Below are 24,429 nucleotides of genomic sequence, written 5' to 3' on the forward strand. Positions count from 1 at the left end.
CCTTAGCCCAGGCTCTGTTCCTGTGAGACACCCTCCATTTTGCTTTCTTTCAATCTCAGCAGGCTAAGCAGCACTACTCATGCCCCCAGCTCTTGGTAGAGTATCGTTTTTACTTTTTGTCCTTACTATCAAGCACTATTATTGCAAACTCTCTCTCACTACACCATCTACAAGTATATTTGTGATCTGCTGCTTTTCAATAAAGTGAAGAAAACTTATAGAACTTGTGGTGCTTGTAAAAGGAAACTAGTTAAGCTGTCTGGCCATATATTACCCAGCGTATTTCCCTTTGGTTCCAGAATAACCACAGTCCACTACACACATGACATTGTATAAAGAAATATAACGGGATGATTCTTCCAGATGAGTGGGTGCACTATCTGGTAAAGTCTACGATAAAACTAATGACTGCATCTGACCGGCAGTAATGTACTTCAGCCTACACTGGATCACTGCAAGTGGTAATCATGAATGTGGGGGAAGATACAATTGGCACCACTTTTCTAACAAAACGCTCAAAGTATTTAAAAAAAAGGGGGGGGGGTGTTGAAAGGATTTAACAAATTTTCAACATCAACACCCATGTTTTTTCTACTGCAGATACCTCCTTTACACTTATATTTTCATATAGTGAACATCTGCCTTCCCTAATGCGAGTTATCCCTCTGCTGTACAGGATCTTAATCTTTCATCTTGTTCTAGTACACTACATCACACGGCCTTTATGAAATGTAATATTTTACGTACGACTCCATATACGTCTGCCTTTTCAGTAATGGGTTTCCTATCTGTGCTCATAGTTGTAGTAAATCTTGATTACATTGTTGATTGATTTGATTTTGGAACAAATAGCCACAGACCATATATGCCACTGATACACAATTTTATGAATGCATTCCACATTTAGAAAAAAAAACCACATTAAATAAACACTTACTTGAACATATTGTCATCATAAAAAAATAACACAATGTGAATTTTATTACAGTGACAAAAACATTAATTTTTTACAGTATGATGGTGTTCTGATGACATAGTTCCTTTTTTTAATGGTGAAATAGTTGTAACACTTACAAAAAAGTTAGGAAGTTCATCACAGAATTAGGTGAAATCATTATGCACACTGACTAATTTGGTTCAACATTCGAATGGAGGATATTTACCAAACAGTGATTGGCCGCTAACAATTGTTAAAGTCCATCACAGTTCAGTAATTATTCTACTTATGGCAGTAAGAGAGCAGAGGAATACCTGTTAACAACTGTTTCGTCAGTCAAGTGGTTGAATTTTAGAAATACAGGTTGACACTAACCAGGTCCCTTAATAAGTTATTACTAACAGAGTTAATAAATACTTATTACACAGGTGAACTGTTTAGATGTAACACTTTTTTTTTTTTATTAAAGGCACAGATCTTTTATTCCATAAATAAGCCTATTTAATAGCAAAGTACTTAATGGTATGCACATTTAATATCTTTTACAGACATTTAATTTCTATATAATTGGCATATAATGGTATACCAAGAAATGTATTTGGACTATTTCTGATCCATAAGCATTTTTCTCACACACATTTTTCCTGCCTGCATTGATGTTACATTTAGTCCATCTTCTATCCCTGATTGTTGGCAATCAGTTAGTGGAATCCATGTGATAGGAAAGTCTTTCAGATCTGAGGCATGCCGCATTCTTGAACTGTTAAAACCTTTTTAAGTAACACATTGCTTTAATTTTCATCATCTGTTGAATTCTCATCATCCTCATCAGCGACATCATCTTCCTCCTCCTCCTCTACTTTATTTTTTTGCCGGTTCCCCTGAGGCTGCTGAAAACAGTAAACAATATGTCATACAAAAACATTGACAACAAGGAATTGAAAAGCATCTGGATATTAGTGCTGGGCAAATTTTGGAGGCGAATTTGGATCCGCAGCGGATTGACCGGTTCCTTTGATCCGCTGAAATTCGCAGACCAATCTCAAAAAGGGCGATTCACATTTTGCAGATTTAAAATTATTATTGCCAACACACACCGCAAATTCCACAACCCATCGGCGGATTTGTAGAATCCAATCTGAGGATTCAGCAATCCTTTGGTCAACAGATTGCTGAATCCGCAGATTGAATTGTACAAATCCGTCCATGGGTTACATCAAATGGCAGTTTTGGTGAATCTGCGTGGATTAAAACTGACAAAATCCATTGGTGGATTTTACACCATGAAACAGATCTTGGGTTGAAAATGTGAGAAAATCTGGTTAACGGATTTGGGCGGATTTCTCCATCTCCAGTAGAGATTGCTAAACCTAGAGAAGAATAATCTGCACTTTGACTCTTTCTGGTGCAACTGTAAACCCAGTGTTCATAAACTTGTTTCTACCTAGTGGAGTCAACAACTGGATAACTTAACATTTCTAACAAGGAATGCTTTTATACAGTATTTTCTTTCTACTAAATGCAAAAATCTACCTGACATTACCAGTAGGACATTTGCTCTCACTTCTGAGGTTAGTCCCATCAGAATAAGGGGATTGTCAGTGTGTGATATTCTTTCAGTCACAGTGCCACAGACCAAAGGCAACATATTATGGGCACATATACAAGCTTAAAAACATGTTATCATGTTTGATAGTGTGTTATGTATTTTCTTGGAACCTAAAAATTCTGGCACAAATTTCAAGGATTGTTTTTTTTCCGCCCAAGTATTTTAGAACTTACTGATACCAATGCAGGCACTTTCTTTAATGATCCAGTCTTGGAGTTGGCACGAACTATGTCTAAACGGGACTGAAAATCGGGTGGATGGAGAGAACTTCTGAACACCTAGAAATTTGCAATAAACAGAATTTTTTTGTTGTTGATAGTTTGTTCAGGTTTCATTCAAATAAAATGTACTTGTATAAATCCATTGGTCTTCTTGCCTCAAACTATAGAAACATTATTTCTACATTTACCACAAGTACCAAGCTTAATTTGCAATTTCTAAATGTAGTAAATTGGGTTAAATCACTTTACAAAGTTAAAGTGGCAAAAAAACCCCCCAAAGTACAAGGACATTTACATCTCAGTGAAACGTGATTTACAAAAATCCACTGACAGACTCTATCTTATCCTTCAATCAAACAAAAAACAAAAAGGCCAAGTACTACAGCTAACATGACATAGTATATAGTTAAATACTTATCTGTATATCTTCTCATAAGGGTCATTTAGTTCAATTCTTTGGCCCAAGAATTTTAAGCTAACAACCACTTCACAGTATGGCCCACCTGTAGGTCCCAACCCTGCTGCAAAAAGCTCTCACATAACCTCTCTAAAGGAGGGAGAGCTGTATTTAATAGACTGGTAATTTAAAGGTACTTAGCAAGAACTGTAATTAAAAAGGTGAGATATTTTGTTCTATAAATGAGGTCACAATTCTATGAGCAATCTTTTTGACATATGTGATGTGGTGGAGTTGGGACCTAAGCTTACAGGGTCTGTGTGTGTTTGCGAATCCTTTATTCATCGACTTTTACTATTCAAAATAAAAAACATGACGATGAAGGAATACTAAATGTAGAAATGATGGCGGCCTACAGATGTGGCGACAAGGTCAATGTATCATGGCAAATAGCTGGAAGGTCCAAAGTCTACTAATACCTAGAATACAAAATAAAAACCTTAATATATAAATATATGTGTTTTTTTTCTTCATTAATACATTTTAGTGCCGCACCAAAATATGCGCTTGTAGGGGCCCCAGAACAGAACCTTGTGGGACTCCGCATGTGATATCCACGCGGTTGGAGTTAGTGCCCGAGATAGACACATATTGGGATCTGCGTGATCAGTAGGAATCAAACCAGTTTAAAGCATGTTTCCCTATTCCAGAGCACTGAAGTTTGTTTAACAAGATAGCATGATCGACTGTATCAAAAGCCTTGGCAAAATCTAGGAATATTGCACCAGCGAGTTGTCCCAGTTCCATTCCACACTGGATCTTATTGCAAACTTTTAGGAGGGTAGTTACTGTGAAGTGTTTGGGGCAGAAACCAGATTGGAATTGGCTAGGGAAATATGTCTTGGTATAGTAATAGCTTAATTGGGAGTGAAGACATTTCCCCATGACTTTGGCACTGCAACATAACTTATGGCTAAAATAATTATACTTATAAGGCTTAGTTTTATCTTACCTCTAGATCTTCCTCCTCATCAATGTCTTGGATATGTTGATAGGCAGCAGTGAAAACCTCTAGAGCTTTCCCATGGAACAACATTTCAATAGTTACAAACTCACTAAATATTTTCTAAAGACAAAACATACAAAAGAAATACTGTAATATCAACAGCGTCCATATGGTATACATGTCACTACATTGCACCGTTATAGTTATTCCATATTAAACTTTGTAATATAACAATTTTACAATAAGTTAAAAAAAACATTCTTTGTGCCAAAATAGATTTTTGTGGCAAGTGGGAATGGAACTTAAAAGGGGAATTCAATATCTAAAACTAATAAAATAATTAGGACTCTTTCACCTAAAGGCCATATTAAAACAACAAAGTGTTTGGATAAAAAAAGAAACCTAAAAAGAACACAGTTGCAAATTTTACAAACTGTAGTTAACAGTGTTGAATGTTGAGACATTTAGAAATAAATTTGCTTTATCATTCAAATGCTTAAGGGGCTCTGTAGCACTGATATGGTAAATATTCCACTGATAGGCTATAAAATATAATTGTAATAGTTACCACATATTTATACCTATTAACGCATATATAATTCAATGCACTTACCTTTAGATCTTTAAATTTCTGTTTCTCAAAATTGTCAATAGTTTCTTCGAGCTGCCGACTTATTCGAGATGCATCCATTGTTGCCCTTTGCAGCTCAGTTTCAGCCTTAATAGAGAAACAAAATACAGAAAATACGAGTTCTATATTTTCCGTCCCACACAGTTAGACGTCAGATCTATTCTACTTTTATGAAGAATCAGGACTATTTGCTTCAGCTCTCTACGGCCATTTCCTTTAAATAGACACAATAGCTCTTATACTCTAAGTCTTAGGCTGCGCTTATAGTGCCGGTGACGTCGCGTCAAAACAAATGCATATCCGCCGTCACGTGCGCCTATAGTAAGCGCGACGCAACAGCTTGGTCGCGATCGCTACAAGTCATCTCAATTTGATTTTTCCAGTGACTGTAGCCTGACGTCGCCAGCACTATAAGCGTAGCCTTATAACGAACGCACAGACAAATACATTAAAACAGATGCTTGCATTTGTGGTGCTGGTCTCAGGGAAATAAACTTGTAGATTACAGTGAAATCACAATAGAAGAATAGAAAGACTCATTTGAGGCAGTGGAGCCAAAAGCAAAGAATATGGTGGAGGGTAATATTGTGCTAGCTAATTAAAATCCCCAAACACTTCAGTAAATCATTTCAATATCATCTATAAAAAGCTAAGCAGCTAATTACATACAATCGGATTAAAAACAGACAAACCTTTCGGGCAGTGGGCGTGAAATAGAATATGAACAGAAAATAAATACAACATTCTTAAGATAATTTTAGATTTCTGCGTTTTAAATATTTACGGATATTGAGAACTAAACTTTGCAGATCCGATGTCATATTTTTGTTTAGCAATACAGTTGTAATATATCAGTTTTGAGAATAAAGTCACGTTAAAAGCACCGTAAGTCTTTTGGGTGAAACAGATGCAACACAACAGCAATCCATTATATCAGCAATGTGTATTTTTCCGCTGAACAAAAAAATCAATATAGTCATTTTGGCTTGCAACCCTAATAAGTAAGGAAACGGATAAAGGTCGTCAAAGCATCTTCTTCTGGGATTTCACGAAAGACGTTTTGTACCTGTGACTGCAGATAGTGGTAAAGGAAGGCAAATGTAATTCTTAGACACAATTACATAAAAAAAAAGGGTACTTAATTACGCCTTATTTGTGGAAAAAAAAGACATACATACATACCTCGACATATTATGCGAAACGCTACTCGCCAGACATAAAAAAGGGACTGCCCCTCCAATTTTTTAATGGCACTGTACAATGGCAAAAACGCGACTGAGCGTGCACGGCCTTTCACCCCCCTCCTTCTCCACCTCTCGCTTACCTGGGTTCGGTGGAGCAGGGCAGCAGAGGAGGAAGACGGTGGCGGGAGAAGAGGAGGACTGAAGAACACAACAGCGGAGCAGCACAGGAGGAAGACAGCTGGCAGCGAAGGAGAAAAGGACAGAGGACAATGTCAGAGAAGCAAGGCAGCAGAGAAGTTAGACAGCGGGCGGCGGCGGAAGCAGAAGAGCACCGAGACCATGTGAGCAGAGCAGGGCGGCACAGGAGAATGGCTGGGGAGGAGCACGTCCCAGTAGTCCGACCCGGAAGTTTTTACTGACTTCCGGTGTCTGCCGCTGATATAGCCCAGGTCCTCCCCAGCCATTCTCCTGTGCCGCTCTGCTCCACTCACATGGTCTCGGTGCTCTTCTCCTGTTGCCGCCACCACCCACTGTCTAACTCCTCTGCTGCCCTGCTTCGCTGACATGGTCCTCGGTCCTCTTCTCCTACCACCAGCTGTCTTCCTCCTGTGCTGCGCCGCTCCCGTGGTCCTCAGTTCTTCTGCTGCCGGCCCTACTCGCCAGCTAGTAATATCAACTCGACACGAGCTGTAATGGAGACTACGTTACAAGTCGCTTTCTTAAAGCAAAACCAATTCTAATACTCCCACTTAAAATCCATCATGAGTGGAAGCTCCAACATTAAGGAAATTTATTCCTTAGGCTGCGCTTATAGTGACGGCGACAGCAACGTCGCTTCAAAACAAATGCATTAAATCTGTAGCATGCGCTTATAGTAGGGGCGACGGCGCAATGGATCGACATGAATCTCTGTAGTCAGTAGAGTTTGATTTTTACAGAGACATCTCCTCATGTGACAGGCTGTAACCAATCAGATAGCTTCTGATCTGATGCAGGGAGAGGGGAAATGTGTCTGTGTGAGTGCAGGGAGAGGGGGGGGGGGGTGTGTGTGTGTGATTGTGTGATTGATTGTGTGAATGTTTGTATGTGTGTGGGATTGTGTGTGTGTGTGGGATTGTGTGTGTGTTTGTGGGATTGTGTGTGTGTGTGTGTGTGTGGGATTGTGTGTGTGTGTGTGTGTGTGGGATTGTGTGTGTGTGTGGGGGATTGTGTGTGTGTGTGGGGGATTGTGTGTGTGTGTGGGGGATTGTGTGTGTGTGTGGGGGATTGTGTGTGTGTGTGGGGGATTGTGTGTGTGCCCCGCTTCAGGCACCTCTCAGTCCCACAATGGCTGCTCCTGTGCGCGCCGGGCCTCCCTCTCACCGGCGAAGCGGAAGCTTAGCCCAGCTGACTTCTGCCGCTGCCGACCCGGCACCGGGTGCAGCGTTTTATTATTGGGGTTGTATTTTTATATGTATTGGGGGGTGGGGGTGTATTTTTATATGTATTGGGGGGTTAAGTAAAAGTTGTACGCTAAAATTTGTTTTTCCGTGGTAGGTGCGCTATGGGTTGGGGGGGGGAAGGGCTGTTCCTTTCATTTGTCCTGGGCCCCATGATTTCTGTAGGCGGCTCTGATTGCGTGTGTGTGTGTCAGTCAAGTGAAACATACTATATGAACAACGTTAAAATAGTAAATTCTCCCGTAATTTAAAGTGAAAGTACTGTAAATTCAGCATACAAACAAAAATTACAACTCCTCTCCATTTCCCCCTTCCTCTTGTCCCCACCTCTCTGCCTTCTGTCACTCCCCTTGTAGCTAGAGACGTCTCCCAAACTCAAATTACAACTTTCGCTTGGGCTACGGAGACGGGAGACGGCATCCGTAGCCGTTTACAGCACTATAAGCGCAGCCTTACTTTTCAAGAGGGTAGCAAAGATCAGTATTTCCAACCAATCCTGGAGGGGAAGCAAGCCCACTGTCCAGTCAGCAGACAAGACACCACATCAGAGGTAAATAAAGGAAATAAACAAACCCAGACTCCCAAGTAGTGCTCCCTAAAACCTTATATAGAAGACAAAAACCAATGTCACATTGGGTTAGAGAGATACTAGAGCGGACGGAGTAAGCAGAGAACCCCACAATAAGAGTGCAAAACAGTGTCACATGGCTATATATATATATATATAGTGACACTGTGTGCTCATTTGCATGTAATTTCCCAGAATCCCTTGCTGCAGTGGAAGTGCTGTATGCTGGGTGATAATGGGGAAAGGCGGGGTTGCAGACCTGCCTAAGACATGCAGATGAGCATACAGCTATATTTGCATATTTGCTTTCCTGTGGAGGGTTTTTGTCACTTTTTTTACTCACCATAACTTAACTCAGTATTATGGTTTAGCCTATCCCATAGCCTCTCTTGCATTCCCAGTAAAATCAACCCCACACTGATGAGACCCATCAAGGTCGAAACAGCTGTCTGTGGGTGGTTTTCTGGGTATGCACCTTAACCCTGGCTGTGCTCAAAGCTGTGACCATGCAGCAAGCTTAAGCCTATAGGGAACCATGTTAAAAATGGTTATTGAGGCAAAAAGTGACACTGTGTGCTCATTTGCATGTCATTTCCCAGAATCCCTTGCTGCAGTGGAAGTGCTGTATGCTGGGTGATAATGGGGAAAGGCGGGGTTGCAGACCTGCCTAAGACATGCAGATGAGCATACAGCTATATTTGCATATATATATATATATAAAAAATTACAACACACCAAACAAGAAAATATATACAAAATACTTCTAACAGTTAACCTATATCATAACAATGACCTATCAGGAGGATCCAAATTGATTACTTCTAGCGCTCACAATCTGCAAGAGACTTGTAATGATACACCATATAGAGAAGGGCATGTAGATTAATAAAAGAGAAATAAAATAACCTAATGAAACCACCTAAATCAATCTTGGACAAATACCTAGAGGGACCCATCGTCTGTTAGTTCAATAGGAGACTCGAATAGTTAAGACCTCATTCTTCCCATTATATACCTCCCAAAGGGGCAAAGGGAAAACACGGCAACAAAAATAGTGTCTCATTGCAACTTGAAAAAGCAGACTGACCAAAAGGGAACCAGAGAATCAAACAGCTACAAAATGAAATTGTCTGTTCATAAAATACCACAGGAAACAACAGAGACTTTGACAAAGGGAAGCAATAAACCTCATTACCACTGAGATTTACTCCATGTATTATCTACAACATTGTTCTCATAATCACCCACCATTCATTCAGGTGCATGGAGGCACAACCGCTGACACATAAAAGACAAACTGCAGGGCCATCTAGAAAGTATGTACTGGAGAAAGTAAAGTGAGGACGAAGGAATGGATGCATATACTTTCACATCTAAGAACCTCCATTCCAACAGTGATGGAGTGGACATCTTACAGAAATACAGACAAATCCTACTCCGTTAAGTCCTTTCGGGAACATTGTATCCAATCGCTCAATACATTTTGCCTCCTTTTGTTCAAGACATTGCAAATGGTCACCTCCCCTTCACAAAGGTGGCGCCCAATCTATGACCTAATAGTGCATCTGGTTGACCCCATATCCAGCATGTTTGAAATGGGCAGCCACCGGAATCTCCATATACCCTCGTCTGAAAATAGGTTTATGATGAAAATATGATCTTTGGCCTGTCTAGAGGTCTCGCCAATGTAAGCAAGGTCACATAGGCATTTTATCAAATAAACCACCCACTCAGAGTTACATAAAAATGTTATGAATTTTTAAAGATTTCCCAGTTTGTGGGTGTGTGTAAATGTGCTCCCCTTTGTCATATTGCCACATTGAGTACAACTTAAACAAGGAAAGGTTCCAAACGTTGGTGAAGCAAGAAATCTGGTAGTTAGTCTCTTACAGCTCCTCAGGTCTCTGGGAGACAATTTGTCCTTCAGATTAGGGCCCCCCACGGAATGATAAGAGGTGAGGAAAGGTAAACAACATTCCTAAACTTCTAATCACTTTGAATAATGGCCCCATGTTTCCAAATAATGGCTCCTATTCTTTGACTACAAATCACTATAAGTGCTTACAAATAGAATTCTCTCTCCCTTCTTGGCCGTATTTCTATTTGGAACCAAAGATCTTTCCCGCTGTACCCTTTCACTCCGCAGCAAATGTTGTGAATAGAGCAGCAAAGAGGAAGAAGAAAAACGGAGCACCATCCACAGCAAAGAAAGATCCAGAGGGGGCTCACATATAAAAAATAGATGACTTTAATGGATCTAACAGGGGACACCTAAAGAAGCAACAACTCGTTTCGCGCATATAGCACTTCATCATGGTGTAAGGAATGCAGTAAAATCTGCATTTTTTAAATGTGATCTGGAGCGCGCATGACATCAGACGTTATAACACGCCCCTATCGCGTTACACCACAAACTACCAAGAGTACGGGTTCCCATTGGTTAGGAGAAAAATTCAAGATAACAAGACTTTAATGTTCCTCATTATTCGAACATTGAGGATGGGTGAAACTACTGATGTCATGCGCACCCGTGTATGCGGAAACGCGCCCGCAACCGTGGCAAATTAATTCACAAACACAACTTTATTGAACACAAAAGACAAAATTAACACCAAAACGCCCAGAACTCCCAAAATAAAGGAAAATTAAAACAATAACATATTAATATAAACAAAGCAAAAGATTATATACCACATAAAAGTGCAAATAACATGTCAACATGGACAAGCTGAAGGGGAGAGAAAGAAAAAGGGAGAAAGAAAGAGAAAAAAAAGAGAAGGAGATGTGAAAGACGGAAAAAGGAGAAGAGTGAAAAAAAGGGGAGGGGAGGAGAAAATAAAAATTAATTAATATAGGCATCAGATTGGTGTATATAAAACAGATTGATCCTGAAGTAATCAAAGTGACACGTCAAAAATGCCTCTAGAAGGATAGGGATGTGTACTGAATGGCACAATAAAAAAACGTTAAGTGACTGAGGAAAATTCACATTCATAATAAACATTAGGAAAATACTCTCATATATATATAAATCCATAATGGTATTTATAGGGCAGAAGTACCATCCATAAAGAATGTATGAACTAGTAAACATATACTTCTGAATATAGAAAATGAACATTTAAAGCTACTCAATGGGATTGATTTTGAGAAGGTATAAAAAAAATTTTAAAAAAAATATCTAGTCAAGGTTTGTACATAGAGGGGCTGTGCACTTTAAGGGAAGACACTTCACAATGTAATAAAAGGTGGTAATGACCAGTGTTCGACAAACCTATACATTTGCACGCCAAGGGCGAGTGGATTTAACATTGTGGCGAGCTCCTATTGGCCCAAGCAGCACACGTGTGGTACTAGGTGGCGAGTAGATTTTTTTGTTCGCGAGTAGATTTTTTGGTGATTTGTCGACCACTGGTAATGACCATAGTGTATCCCATGTGTGCTACCCCAATATGCCATCTGTGACGGAGACTAGAATGAAGAGTAAAAATTGTGACTAAGGGATATATTTGAAACATCACAAATATATCGTTATATGCTATGTATTATTCAAAATCAATTGTGAATAGCCTTTTTTTCAAATTTAGATGACACTTCATTGAACCGCCACGCCAAAACATTGGGTTTACTACAATGCATTTAACACGCATAAATTGGCTACGAGGCAACAAGCATATCAATGTGCCAGATGGAAGCTAGTAAATGCCAAGAGATTATTACGATCTGTGGGTTTAGTATATAGATCGGAAAACAACCTGTTGCCCATTTTATATATCCTCGAATCCAGAAAGTGGGCCGCTAGTGGTATTGTGTTCCATAGTGAATCCTATAGTTGGAAGGCAGCAATTGAGTTCTGTTAAGTCCCAAAGCTCTCTTCCCAAACGAAAAATATCATCTATGTAACAGTGACAGGTACGGGCGATAGAAAGATACATATAGATCTTTAGTTATTGTATACAAAATTATTTTCAAATTGGTTCATATAAACGTCAGCATGTCGGTGCTACATTGGAGCTCCACAGTGTCCTCAAACAAAAAATAATTTTTCATAAAGAATAATATGTAGTAAATCCAAAATCAATTTCTGTGTTTGATCATATAGGGAATGATCCCTCAACTGCTTCTTTTCCCTCTCTATGCAGAATTTAGGTGTATAAGCCCTTTACATCCACCCTGACTAGGATAGGTGCCTTGAGATCTACAATAGATTTAAAAAAAAAATGAAATTCTGTGGTGTCTAATGTAAAGGATGGCCCCATAGGGACCAAGAATCTCACTATCCTATCCAGAAACACTGCTATAGACTGAAAAACAGTCATTACCAACGAACATGGACCTGCCCGGAGGGTGTTGCAGGCCTTTAGGTAATGAGTAAAATATGGGTATCATAGGGCTAATTGGAACGAGATATTTAAAAAAATGTTTAGAGAAGACCTCATCCATCAATGCTAGATTTAACCCCTCAGTAATCATGTCTGCAATATCAGATGTTGAATCCTTGAATAGAGGTTAATAATTAGCTATAACATGAAGTTGTTCCAAGATCTCCTCCCTAGAATAAGTTTTGTTTGTGACAAGTGTCCTGCCTGTCAGCAGGTTTGCAGACATCTTAAACCTGTAATTGATTAAGTGCCTGAAAATTGTTGGGGAACATGTTAACAGACTGCACTATTAGACTTCTGTTTTTTATATTTATTCTTAAGTACCTGCATATCAGTGTTAACCATTTGAATACAAGACTCAACCATCTGATTGGTAGGGGGAGGTAAACATTATCTTAGCTCTTTGATCTGCCAAATTGTAAAGAAATCCGTACAATCAAGTGTGGGGTCAACATCACCTTCATTAGTCATACAATCCCCATTCACAGAGAAATGTTGATTTTCCTGGAAACATTATTTTAGCCTAAAATTGCGGTACAAGCGGCTCAAAACCATGTCGGGAGTGCTCCATATTTGGTAATTACTTCTCATATGAATATGAAAGATGCAGTCCGATTGCAAATCAAAGTAAACTAATGGCTATTAAAGAACATTCGTGAAGATAAAGTATGCCTTTCTACAGATTACACAAAGATATGCACACTGTTGACAACCCAGGGAAAGGTGGTAAGGAAAAGGATGATTTAGGTTGATTAGAGAAACTGTTAAGAGCATGGCATCAACAATTTAATGCTAAAAAAGTGTAAAATCATGTGCTTGGGCCAAAATAATCCACAAGCCAAATATACAATTAATGGCAATAGAATGTCAACCACTTTAGGGGAAAGAGACCTAGAAGTAATTTCAGCAGCCTTAAAATAAGGCAGGCGATGGAACAAACCAATGGGGAAAGCCAACGGGATGGGACAGGGAATTAACATCCGAAATAGAGGTAGTGATGCCACTTTATAGATAATTGGCCTAACCTCACCGACCGTGCCATGTTCAGTTTTGGATACCATATCTCCAGAACACAAATAAATTAAGAGATAGTCATTTTTGCACAAATACATGGTCTACATCATAAAACTGAAAAATCAGGAAAAACTGAAGGGTGTAATATATGTAGCTTGCAGAAGAGAAGGGAGTGGTGGGATTTGATTGAGACTTTCAAATATATAAAGGCTTTCAACAAGGTGCTGGAGGGAAGCATAATCCAGAAAACAGAGGTACGCTAGAATAAGAGGTCTTGCTCTGGAGGATGGGACGCTCAAGTAAAATGTGAGGAAGTACTTCTTCACAGAAAGGGTGAAGGATTTCTGGAATAACCTCACAAAAGAGGTGGTTGGGGCTAATACAGTAAGGGAATTCTAACATGCTTGGGAAAGACATAAGACTTTCCTAAATATGAAAGAAGGCCAATGACCAAATATGTTTGGATGTTTTACAGCAGATGGAAGAAATGGGCAGAGTAGATGGGCCAAATGTTTTTTTGTCTGCCGTCAAATTCTGTGTTTCTATGCTTTGCTGCCAAATGGGCCTGCAACAAATTCCTAGTTCTTAAGGCAGTGAAAGGGCATGAATAGTTTTTTTTTGGTGTGTATATATGTTACAAAGAAAATAGTGAAGTCGGAGCTAATCAACTACCATGCATGTGTATATGTATACATACATCCAAAAAAGTGTGAAAAAATTAATATATGTGTATATATATATTTGGTATAAACAAGACCATGTAAAAAGTGAAAATATAAACAGGACAAAAAAGTGAAGAAATAAAGATCATAAAAATAACTGGCTCCCAACGTAGTCTTTATCAAGAGCACCCGTTGGGAAGTCGAAATGTTGTCCTATTTTTCTATATCATATATATTCTATAATGCTCCTTTGCCGTCACCCGAACGGTATGCTCCCTGCATAAGCTCTATCTACACATACAGTATGCGAGTGCCTTGTTTCTGGACTGTTACATATAGATAGTGTAAAGGAGTCAGGGCACACAATAACAGTAATAATCCAAAAGATTAGAGCCGGTGCTGCTAAAGTGCCAAACTGTACTAAGATTTAAAAAATTAAAATAAAAAGGCACACCAAACGCTTGGAAAAGGCTAATTTATAGTGTTTTTCCCCCATATAGCGCGCGCGCGCGCACACACACACACACAGACACACACACTTTGTTGTAGAACAAATAAAACCAGTAGCAATACATAGGAGTTCTGCGCAGTAATGTGTATTAAATCTCAATATACTAGACATGTGGAAGTCTTGATCGCACTGTCTGTAGTAGTAACACGGGTACCAACATACAAATCAAAATCGGATAAACATTACCTCAGACAATGAGTAAATAAATGATTTCGATGTGATATTAATACAACCCTTGTATGGTATAAAAATAGTAACTAAAGAAATTGCAGTAAACTACAAAAATAAAAACAAATTAAAAGTCAAAATAAATAAGAAATTCCGGTGTTTAGAAAGGAGTCCCCATGTTAACATAGGACAAGTCCTCCCACATAGATACTATACGTGGAACGCAGTTCGATGGCAGATGACACGTGCAGACTCACTGGTCAGATTACACTAGGCTGACGGGATTCATTGTATGAGGTTACCACTAAGGACAGAACTGGAAAAACAGCCTCCGACAACAAGTCCAGTATATTGAGATCAATACACATTACTGTGCAGAACTCCTACAGAGGCGGCACACTTTAACCTCACCTGGCTAGTGCTGCAAGCCGGGAGGTTTCTTGGCTTGCTCGTTTATTTATCTCTGCGTGCCGCACGTCATCGATGCGCGGTCACGCTTCATCGGGAGCGTGTGCGCATGGCGCGCGTGCCCAGGGCTCCCCGAGGGAGCCCTGGTGTCCCGCGATGTGGGGGATTGCGGTGGGGGGCTCCGGGGGACCCGGAGAGGGGAGGGGGAAGCCCTGATCGCAGGACCGATCCTCCGAGGCTCCGGCACGCGCCCGGGACACCTCGGCGCGCGCCCAGTTTCTGTTGCGGCCGAGACCGGGCAAAGGTAAGAATAAACTCGGCCGCAACAGTAGTTAGAATCTCTGTGTTTGTGATTTTACATTTCTTATACAAGAAATACGGTTTCTTTTTAGAGGCCATCATATTCAGGTTGTTCTCCCCTTTTTTGTGGGTGGGGAGGGAGATAGTAGTATTCTTTCAAACTGTCAGCTGAAACATGGGAGGGGTTTGATTTTATCTTCCTACTTACTCCCTTTGCTGCAATACAACTTCACATTGAACAGTACCTTACGCAGGCAAGGAACCTGCTCCTCTCCATCTCCTGATTTATCCTGTGACAGATTGGAAGGGAATCGTTTAATATACATTCACTGTACTTTTTCTTTCAACGGATATCGTGAAAACTATTTCCAAATAAACAAAAAGCCAAAAGGTTGCTTTAACCCTTTGAATGCCAGAGGGGCCTGCAGTACCAGTGCCACAGCAACTCCAGCACACAGTGATCACATGACCACTTCTCGGAGTAATCACGTGATTGCTGCATCACCAACAGCGGGAATGGAAGAATGGAAGAGGAGTCTTCTGCCAGTTAGATTGTGTACCATGCTCCATGGGAGCACAGAATGGAATCTCCCCATGAAAATTCGGTAGAAAGCCCATAATGTAGCCACTACATCATGGTACACCAGGACGACTTCTAAAAAGGGTTAAAGTTTAAGTTAAGTTTCTTTAAAAAGAAAGACCATTACATTGTTAGGTTGTTTACAAAATGTTTGTGTACGCCAAGTTACACTGCCCCAGTAATACTCTATTCATTTTTGATAATGAAGACTAGCAAAAGTTCCCTAAACTAGCAACAAACCACATACTGCGGTTGATACGAGATACTTTTTAACTAAGGATACTATAATCTGACGATCCGATGGATTTCTCTGACGCGTTTTTTCCAACTGGGTCATTTGCTTTGCTTCTCGGTTCCTAGCAGATAAAGTCACTTTGAGATCTTCCTATAAAAAAAAAGATATGCGCATGATAAAAAGGTCAATATTACTTGAGTTTATCAACCATATTATGGTTTGAACATAAAAAAGCCAGATCTGAGACTGTCAGGCATATCTTCTTATTGCCAACAGGCTGGCTACATCAATTTAAAAAAATAGTCTCAATTTACAAATTGTAGTTCTTGTACATTGCATCTACCCAAAATGAAACCTAAAATATTATTACCAAGATATCCTTATTTTCTTCTCAGGAGTGTGGATCCAGACTAAAAAGCAGTAAGATTCATTGTAAATTCCATTGTGTTTCTGGTTCTTTGGAACAGTACAAATCTGTCAATTCTTATTCGTTGGCAATGGACGTTAGAGTGCAAGTAATTACCAGGTATATACAAAGAAAAAATATATATAGTGCAGATCTATTTGACACGAGAAAGTGGATGAATAGGCTAATTATTTCCACTCACTTGGTGTGAGATATTAAAGCATTTTAACACACTCCCTGGTGCACGCAGTAAGCCTTTTCTGCAGCTGGAACTCATGGATCCCTCATTATGAAAGAGACAAGAAAACAGTTTGTACTATGCCTATGTTTATAAAAATTGATGAAAAGGTGATGAAAATACACTCACACATTCACCAGATAAAATCACACATCTTGACCACAGCGAGCGCACACACCAGGCTCCCTCACGAGCTCCCGTGATGTCACTTAGGGGGTATGGTAGTTCTCATCTGGCGCCAGAAGATATATATAACCCACAGTCTAGAAAGTCCAAGTGCGTTGCGCTTTTCACTCTGCGCTCTTCATCAGGGCTATTCTCAGATCTCCATTGTTAAATACCTTCACAACGCAAAAGTTAAAACCATAAATGTCAATTACAAGAACACAAAGACAATTCAAAATACCTGTTCTAAACCAATTTATATATAACAAGATTTAATACAATAAAGTAAAAAAAATGTATATATAATTAAAATATACAGGTGGGCTCTGCCTTTTTGATAGCAGCTATTTACTGTGTTAGGATTGTTGTTAGAGTCAGTTTTCTGGTAATTGTTCTATGAATTTTGTCACCTATTTCCGCTTTTATTTTTAATTATTGTAAGGGTTCCAGTCCAGTGCCTCCTCTGTTCATCGGATTTCCCTTTTGCTGACCCCGACCTTGCTGCCTGCCCTTACCCTGTTGCCTGGATTCTGCACCACTTCCGCCAGCCCTGACATTTTGCCTGCTTACCGACTACGGATACTCTTACAGACTCTGTTCCTGGGCTCTGGTCGGTTTATTTGCATCCCTACGTCAGCCCTGCGGGTTCGCTTCCTGATCGGAGATGAGCATTGTCAGAATTATATACTTATGTTTTCATTTATGTATTGTTTGTCTTGTTTCTTGCAGCCAAATTCATTTATTTTTTTAAAATCTATAAATTGGTTTAGAACAGGTATTTTGGATAGACTCTTATTTGGGTTTTTGTAATTTATATTTATGGATTTTATCTATTACGTCCTGACGTCATTGCATCGTGAAGGTATTGAAGGGTGGAGATCGGAGGATACCACAGTCCCTGACGAAGCTCGCAGAGTGAAACGCATAGGGCTCATGGACTTTCTAGACTGTTAACTATCTAAATCGTCTGGCCCCAGAGGAGAACTACCATACCCCCCGAGTGACATAACGATCCGGAAGTGACGTCATAAGAGCTGGTGAGAGAGCCTGCTGTCGGAGCTCCACTGTCCTCTGATTGTGGTCTAGATGTGCGATTGTTTTGATGAATGTGAAAGCTTATTTTCAGCATCTTTTCCTTAATTTTATAAACATTATTGTACTATGTCTATCTGTTTTCTTGTCTCTCTCAAAACAGGGGATCCCAAAGTTCCAGCTTACTGCATGCACCAAGGAGTGTGCTAAAACACTTGAATACTCACAACTTGAGTGGAACTAATTAGTCTATTCATTCACGTTCTAGTGTCAAATAAATCTGCACTATATTTTTCTTTTTTATATACCTAGGAAACCGACGCACTGACATCCATTGCTTTGAGGGATTTTGGAAAGTCACTTTCTAAAGAAGCTGCATTTGCTTTTTGTTGTTGTTTTTAAAGTATTTCAATTCACTGTTTTAACACAGATTTTTTTTCTAAAAGTAGTTTTTGTGCTTGTTCACTGTTCTATTTTGGCAAATTCTTATTCGTTACCCGATGCTTTTTCTGTACTGCTGTCATTTAAGTTTAAACTGTTCCAAGAAACAAAATACACACACACACACACACACACACACACACACACACACACACACACACACACACACACACACACACACACACCAGAGGTTTCAATATAACTTTGTTAATCTGACAAAACATTAGTCAGAATAAAAGCACACGGTTACATTGGAACCTCTAGCATTTGTCTCCTCTTACTATCTTTATTGAGGATATGCTACAGCCCTTGACTGGTGTGTAAACTTTGTGATCTATTTGCAGGATTTGGTTGGCACAGATTTCTTCTGTGTTGAGTTGAAGAGTTGCCTACAGAAAAGTACAGATCAATTTGACTACATAAACTATGGCGTATATCAATGTTTATCATGTTAAGGCAACATTTTCAAAGCACACTAAACAATGCGAACAAAACAAAACAAAAAAAAGGTACGTACCTACCCTTTTAAGCTTGATTATGGCCCCATAACTTTTCAGAGGTTCCACTACCTTGGCTTCGAGCCTCTCAACCTAATAATAAACCCAAGTATTTTTTTATTACAAGCCAGAACAGAGGTAGATTTAATGAATATATTGGTATGGTATGTATTGTTTGTATAGAAACCTATATACTACACTCAGTGTCCTATCCCATGTTTCAGGGATATCTACAGCAGTAAAAGGCATTAACAACATTTTTTTGAAGGGTCAAAAACAAACAGATGAAAGAATACAATTAACAAAAAGGAGTCAAAAGTATTGTGTATGGAAAAATTGAAAGAATATGAATATGCTCAGCATGTGATACACGTTAAATAAGTCTCAGTTCCGATATACTGTGGTAAAAGTGATCAATCATCCTAGCATGTCACTAAATATCCTGATTTGCAAAGACTAATAACTTGACTAACATGTCTTAATATGTTAAAAAAAAGTTTTTTTTCCCGCCCATCGGTGACATTGTAATACACTTCGTTTGGTGGCAGATTTGGAGAGTCAAATAAAGTTTAGACAGAAAGCAGACAAAGGAACAGCATGTCAGTTGACATGTGAGGAGGAAGAGTGCTGGAGGAGAAAGAGGGGTAGAGAATTAAATTACATAAGGTATTACATGAAAGAGGTGCGGAGAGAGGAGAGAAAGTGGGGAAAGAAAAAAGTCAAACCAGTCATTTTTCGGACGGCGGGGTTGGCGCACAAAGTGAGCATAGGCTGATCACTAGTTTTGATAGAATTTTTTTTTGCGTAAAAATGGGTGCCAGCTAAGGCTGCGCTTATAGTGCCTTGCGATGGCGACAACAAATACATTTACTCTGTCGCCAGCGCTTATAGTAAGCACAACGGCGACGGAGTGACGTCGCGGCAAAAAATTTGGTAGCTGGGTCTATTTGATTTTTTAGAGAGAGAGACACAGTCACCACGTGATAGAGACAGTCACCACATGTGACTGTCTCTAAACCAGAGACTGCGGTCCGCCCCCTTTGGTGAAGTGATTGGTGACAGTCGCGGAAAATCCAATTACAACTTTCGCTGGTGGCAACGGCGACATCATTGGTCGTGTTGCCATCGCCAGCACTATAAGCGCAGCCTAAGGCTGCAAATTTTGACCAGAAGATTTAGAGCACAAACACGGAAAAACGTGGCGTTTGCAAATATTGGGACTTTTTTCTGCATCCCTAAAAAAAAAAAAAAAGGAAGAACTCCTTATAATCCTTATAAGGTATTCAGAATCCACTAACCGCGAGTGTTTAGATTGCTGTCCTTATTCTTATCTTCTCGTTTAGTTAAACAGTGTGCCTACACTGCATTAAGGACATGCACCAATAACTTTTTTTTCTATTTGTACAGTTGATTAAAGTATTTTTGCCCCTATTCTTTAATTGAATCTATTGTTTTTAGACACACTTTTTTTAAATACATTTTTTTTAAATGAGCCAAGAAAAAAAATTCAGCTAATGGAGGCCCATGGGGAACAGTATGCTAAAAGAGAGTGGTAGGCAACATGGTATAGCTCAAGGGCTGCATACACACAGATACGCAATTAATACACGTGTGTATGTGGGTGGGGGGGGAGGGTACACACTTCTTCCTATTTCTCCAGTTAGCAGCTTAATGTTGGTGAAAACTCTCCTGCTCCTCTTCCCACACTGTAAACTAGTGATTAGCACAGGAGAGGGAAATAATTATTCAGCGCACTGATCCATCAGCAGCTGAGGGAGCAGGAAGAAGCTATGATCAATGCCGGCAATGTCTCTGCACTGGGGAGAGCAGGCTGATGGCGTAGCCAGCGCTTGGGGGGCAAATGCTGTAAAGAAATTGTCTGAACTTGGTCAATAATTACTTTTAGCTTTAACGGAATTCAGAAAATTCCCTCAAAGTATAAAAATGAAATATATCATGTTTTGGTAGAGGTAAAGTGTACCATCGCCATTGACAAAATAGAAGTCAGTTTGTAGACCGAAAAGTTATGTACAAGTATTATCAATTAAAGGATAGCACTCTTGAGATAGGATTGTGACTTAAATGATCTGCACAAGTGGAACAGGCTATGTATTGTTTCACTCTTTATAAACATTTTTGATGATTTTTAACATGTTTATTTAGAATGTATAGCAATATTTAAAAAAGTCACCAAAGTACAGTAATATATAATAGGTGGAAAAAAATAACATGCAAACTAACACATGCAAGACATCATGCACAGGTAACGCGTGTATCATGTTGTAGTAACGAATTATCACTATATGAATGTACAATAGGTGTCATGAAAACATTGGAAACATACAGAAAAACATTTGTCCAGTTAAATCATCCGTTTAATACCTCTGCTTGACGGTAATCCTGAAGTTTGGCAAGTTCATCAGCAAAGTTTTTCAACCCATGTTTCAAGTTTGGTGTCTCAGTGTCTGCATACGCATTGACCTCTCTCACAAGAAGATCAGCCTTATCGCGCAGTCTAGCAGTCTTACGGACGTACCCAGCATAGATTTGGCACAGATCTCCAAAATGCTTTTCCACATTAGTAACAGTATCTTGTATCTGTCTTGTCTGGTTGTCTCTGAAGGAAAAATCAAGTGCAATTACAGTACAATAAAAAGTTACAGTAGCTACTTCAGATACCAAACTGAATGTGGTAACATTTTTCACATTGTTGCTGGTAACAATTCTGTAATTTTGATGTCTCCTAAGTGCAGAGACAAGCCCTAAAATTCACTTGCCATCAAATAATCAGCCTCAGGCCGTTACCATACTGCGCACGACGGTGCGAACAGGCCGCAAATCTATGAGGCAGGCCATAGAGCGCGTGACCGCACACGCGATGAAGCGTGACCGCATTTTCAGCCAACAATTTTTTTAAATGTTGTTGCGTGACGGCCAAGTCACGTGAGCGGTTCAGCCAATGAGGGCGAACCGCTAACATGTCACAGCCACGTCGCTGTGGATCTCAGGCCACAGATCGCTCGGCCGACAGGCGTGACGCCGCGCGTTCTGTTGTGCGCGCACCGACTATATCAGAGGCCTAAGGGGCTGAGTGATGGAAACAAACACTGCTGCATGTAACGGCAAACAAAGTTAAGGAAAATGTTTTAGACTATTCACCAATATGTCCGTGGCAGGAAGCAATCGAGTTCACAAATACATATTCCTGCTACTTCAGCTACAAGGCAGATGGTACGATACAAAATGCTAGTCCTTGATTTCCTAAATGGTAACCATGGCAGTGATGGTTTACATTTCCTGTCAGCTCAGTAGCGTATAAAAGGACAAAAGTAAGGCAAGTTAAGTTACCCTATATTTCTATGGAAGGGTCTATACCACCTCCCCAATTCAACAGTGAAAAGTGGGGTAGGGTAATGCATAGTTATTTAAGGATCAACGTCCGTTTGCATGAATGGAAATAAAGTGGACAGTCAACTGAGCAATAACCCACTTCCTACTATATTGAACAGGGAGGGGCCAAAGTACAACTGATGTGTCTATAAAGTCGAGTGTGATAAGAAAAACAACTAGAATATAGGGAGGAGAAAACAGTGAGATTTAGGGCTTCAGATACAACATGGCACTTTTTATCAGTGGGACCCACCATTTGGGTATATCAGGCTGCAGATGTTAAAAATCAGTGAGAGTTGACCTGCCTGTATATGTCTTTGAAGGTGCTCAAGCAGACAATGAGGGATGAGCAGAGGTCTGGGTGCTATGTCTGCACCTCGATCCCAACCCAAGGGATGGCCCGTAACTAGACTGGTCAGCTCTCACAATGCAAGGTCAGTGTGACCGATATGTAACATGACCAGTTCACATGCACTTTAATGAAGTGCTGCTGACCGTGTGCAATACTTTGACATTATAATGCTGCAAGTTTGGTTCACACTCCCTCCCACCAATTATTTGTCCATGGAGGTTGACATCTGTGTATTCACTGGCCAGCCTCTCCTCAGCAGTATGATAAAGATCCCCCCCCTCTCTTCTGATGGTGTATGTATTATATCCAAGCTGCCAGCACACCGGCACATGTAACTACAACACCACTACGCAGATAGGGAGTAGTAACAAGACACAATCATACACACAACTGTGTTAGGAAGGGTAAGGAGAAATAAAGTGACACAATCCTATGTGAGACGTAACAAGGACTCGTGCAAACATACTGACGGGTAATGTATCTCTACCAGTCAAACGCTGCAGCCTCGCGTTACATTATTGCCCTGTTCTCCCCATCAGCCTCGCAGGTTAAGCGGCGCGCCCTTCCCTTCTATACGCAGAGAGGTGACCCGCTCGCCCGTTACCTAGCTCTAGCCTCCGGGGTCTGGCTCATGGTGGTGATGGCGCAGCCTCCGCAGGCCCCAGCCACTGCCGTCTCTAGGGACACCGCGTTGCCATGGCGTCCACGTGCGACGTCACCTGCGCGCGCCCGGCTGCAGTGGCGGGAATAGAGGGAAGGGAGGGGGAAACATGCACGGCAGCATCAATGCGTTGCAGGCTGTAGTGGCGGGAATAATAACAGAGAGGAGGAGAGGAAGGAAATGCACGGCAGGATCAATGCGTTGCAGGCTGTGGAGAATTCGAGTGACTCTCGGTGTTTTTAGATGCTTAACTCAGCCCTATTTGAAAATGAACGTATTTCCCTTTTTTCTTACTGATAAAAGTTGTATTAAATAATTGGCAGCCAGGGAGTCCTGAGAAGCACCAAAAACATAGATTGTAACGGGGCAGGGACCTGTGCCTGCAAAATGTCTCCGTAAAGCACTACGTAAAACTAGCAGCGCTATACAAGAACATGCTATTATTATTAGGGTGAAAAGGGTTTCAGTGTCTCTCCCTGGAGGGATGTCACATCCAGTCACTTTATGGCTGTAATATTTTGTTTTACGTACCCACAATTTTTTCTAAGCGCTTAGGTGCCGCCTCGTCCTGTTGGGAGATGTGTCAATTTGTTAATCACCCATGAGTATGTGACAGATTATTTTTTCACTTGCAATTGATTGTGAACAAGGAAGTGTTGGGAGATTACAAGTATTGCTGAACATTGGTGATATTCATAGAAATCTTTGTGCACAATGAAAATAAAATGCATCTTCCTAGGTTTATTAACTTGTTTCTATGACTGATAGAAACAGTTTCTAATTCGTGTTGTGGAATACTGTTTAAAATAATCAAAACCCTATATTATTACACAGCTTCTAAAAGTTACAGATCAAAGTAAATATAACAATTGAAAGTTAATGTTCATTCATTTCCAGTACTAGACGGCCTGCACTTCATTGCTTTAGCTAGCCCATGGCTGTAACAGGGTCAGTTGAGGGGAATATAACACAATATTTTGTTTGCTTACACCCTG

At 40.2% G+C, this 24,429-nt stretch overlaps 1 protein-coding gene across 1 annotated transcript; it reads right to left on the reverse strand.

Moving 5' to 3' along the window:
- Positions 1–866: 866 nt before the first annotated feature.
- On the reverse strand, positions 867–23,528 carry CIBAR1 (CBY1 interacting BAR domain containing 1). The gene is made up of 9 exons (XM_075582752.1): positions 23,378–23,528; positions 21,414–21,648; positions 19,056–19,124; positions 16,301–16,402; positions 5,868–5,873; positions 4,784–4,888; positions 4,177–4,290; positions 2,720–2,824; positions 867–1,827 (listed from the first exon to the last, which is right to left on the reverse strand). Exons 1-9 carry the CDS (start codon positions 23,404–23,406, stop codon positions 1,729–1,731), a joined length of 864 nt encoding a protein of 287 aa, XP_075438867.1. The 5' UTR covers positions 23,407–23,528; the 3' UTR covers positions 867–1,728.
- Positions 23,529–24,429: the final 901 nt, after the last annotated feature.

This window comes from Ascaphus truei, chromosome 2 (assembly GCF_040206685.1).
Source record: "Ascaphus truei isolate aAscTru1 chromosome 2, aAscTru1.hap1, whole genome shotgun sequence".
NCBI classification, from domain to species: domain Eukaryota; kingdom Metazoa; phylum Chordata; class Amphibia; order Anura; family Ascaphidae; genus Ascaphus; species Ascaphus truei.

Coding starts and splice junctions, on each gene's coding strand:
- CIBAR1 (XM_075582752.1), bottom strand. CDS start 23,406: ATGAGCCAGACCCCGGAGGCTAGAGCTAG. Junction 16,403..19,055: donor CCATAATCAAGCTTAAAAGG/GTAGGTACGTAC, acceptor TTTTTTTTATAG/GAAGATCTCAAAGTGACTTT. Junction 1,828..2,719: donor AAGTGCCTGCATTGGTATCA/GTAAGTTCTAAA, acceptor TACTGTTTTCAG/CAGCCTCAGGGGAACCGGCA.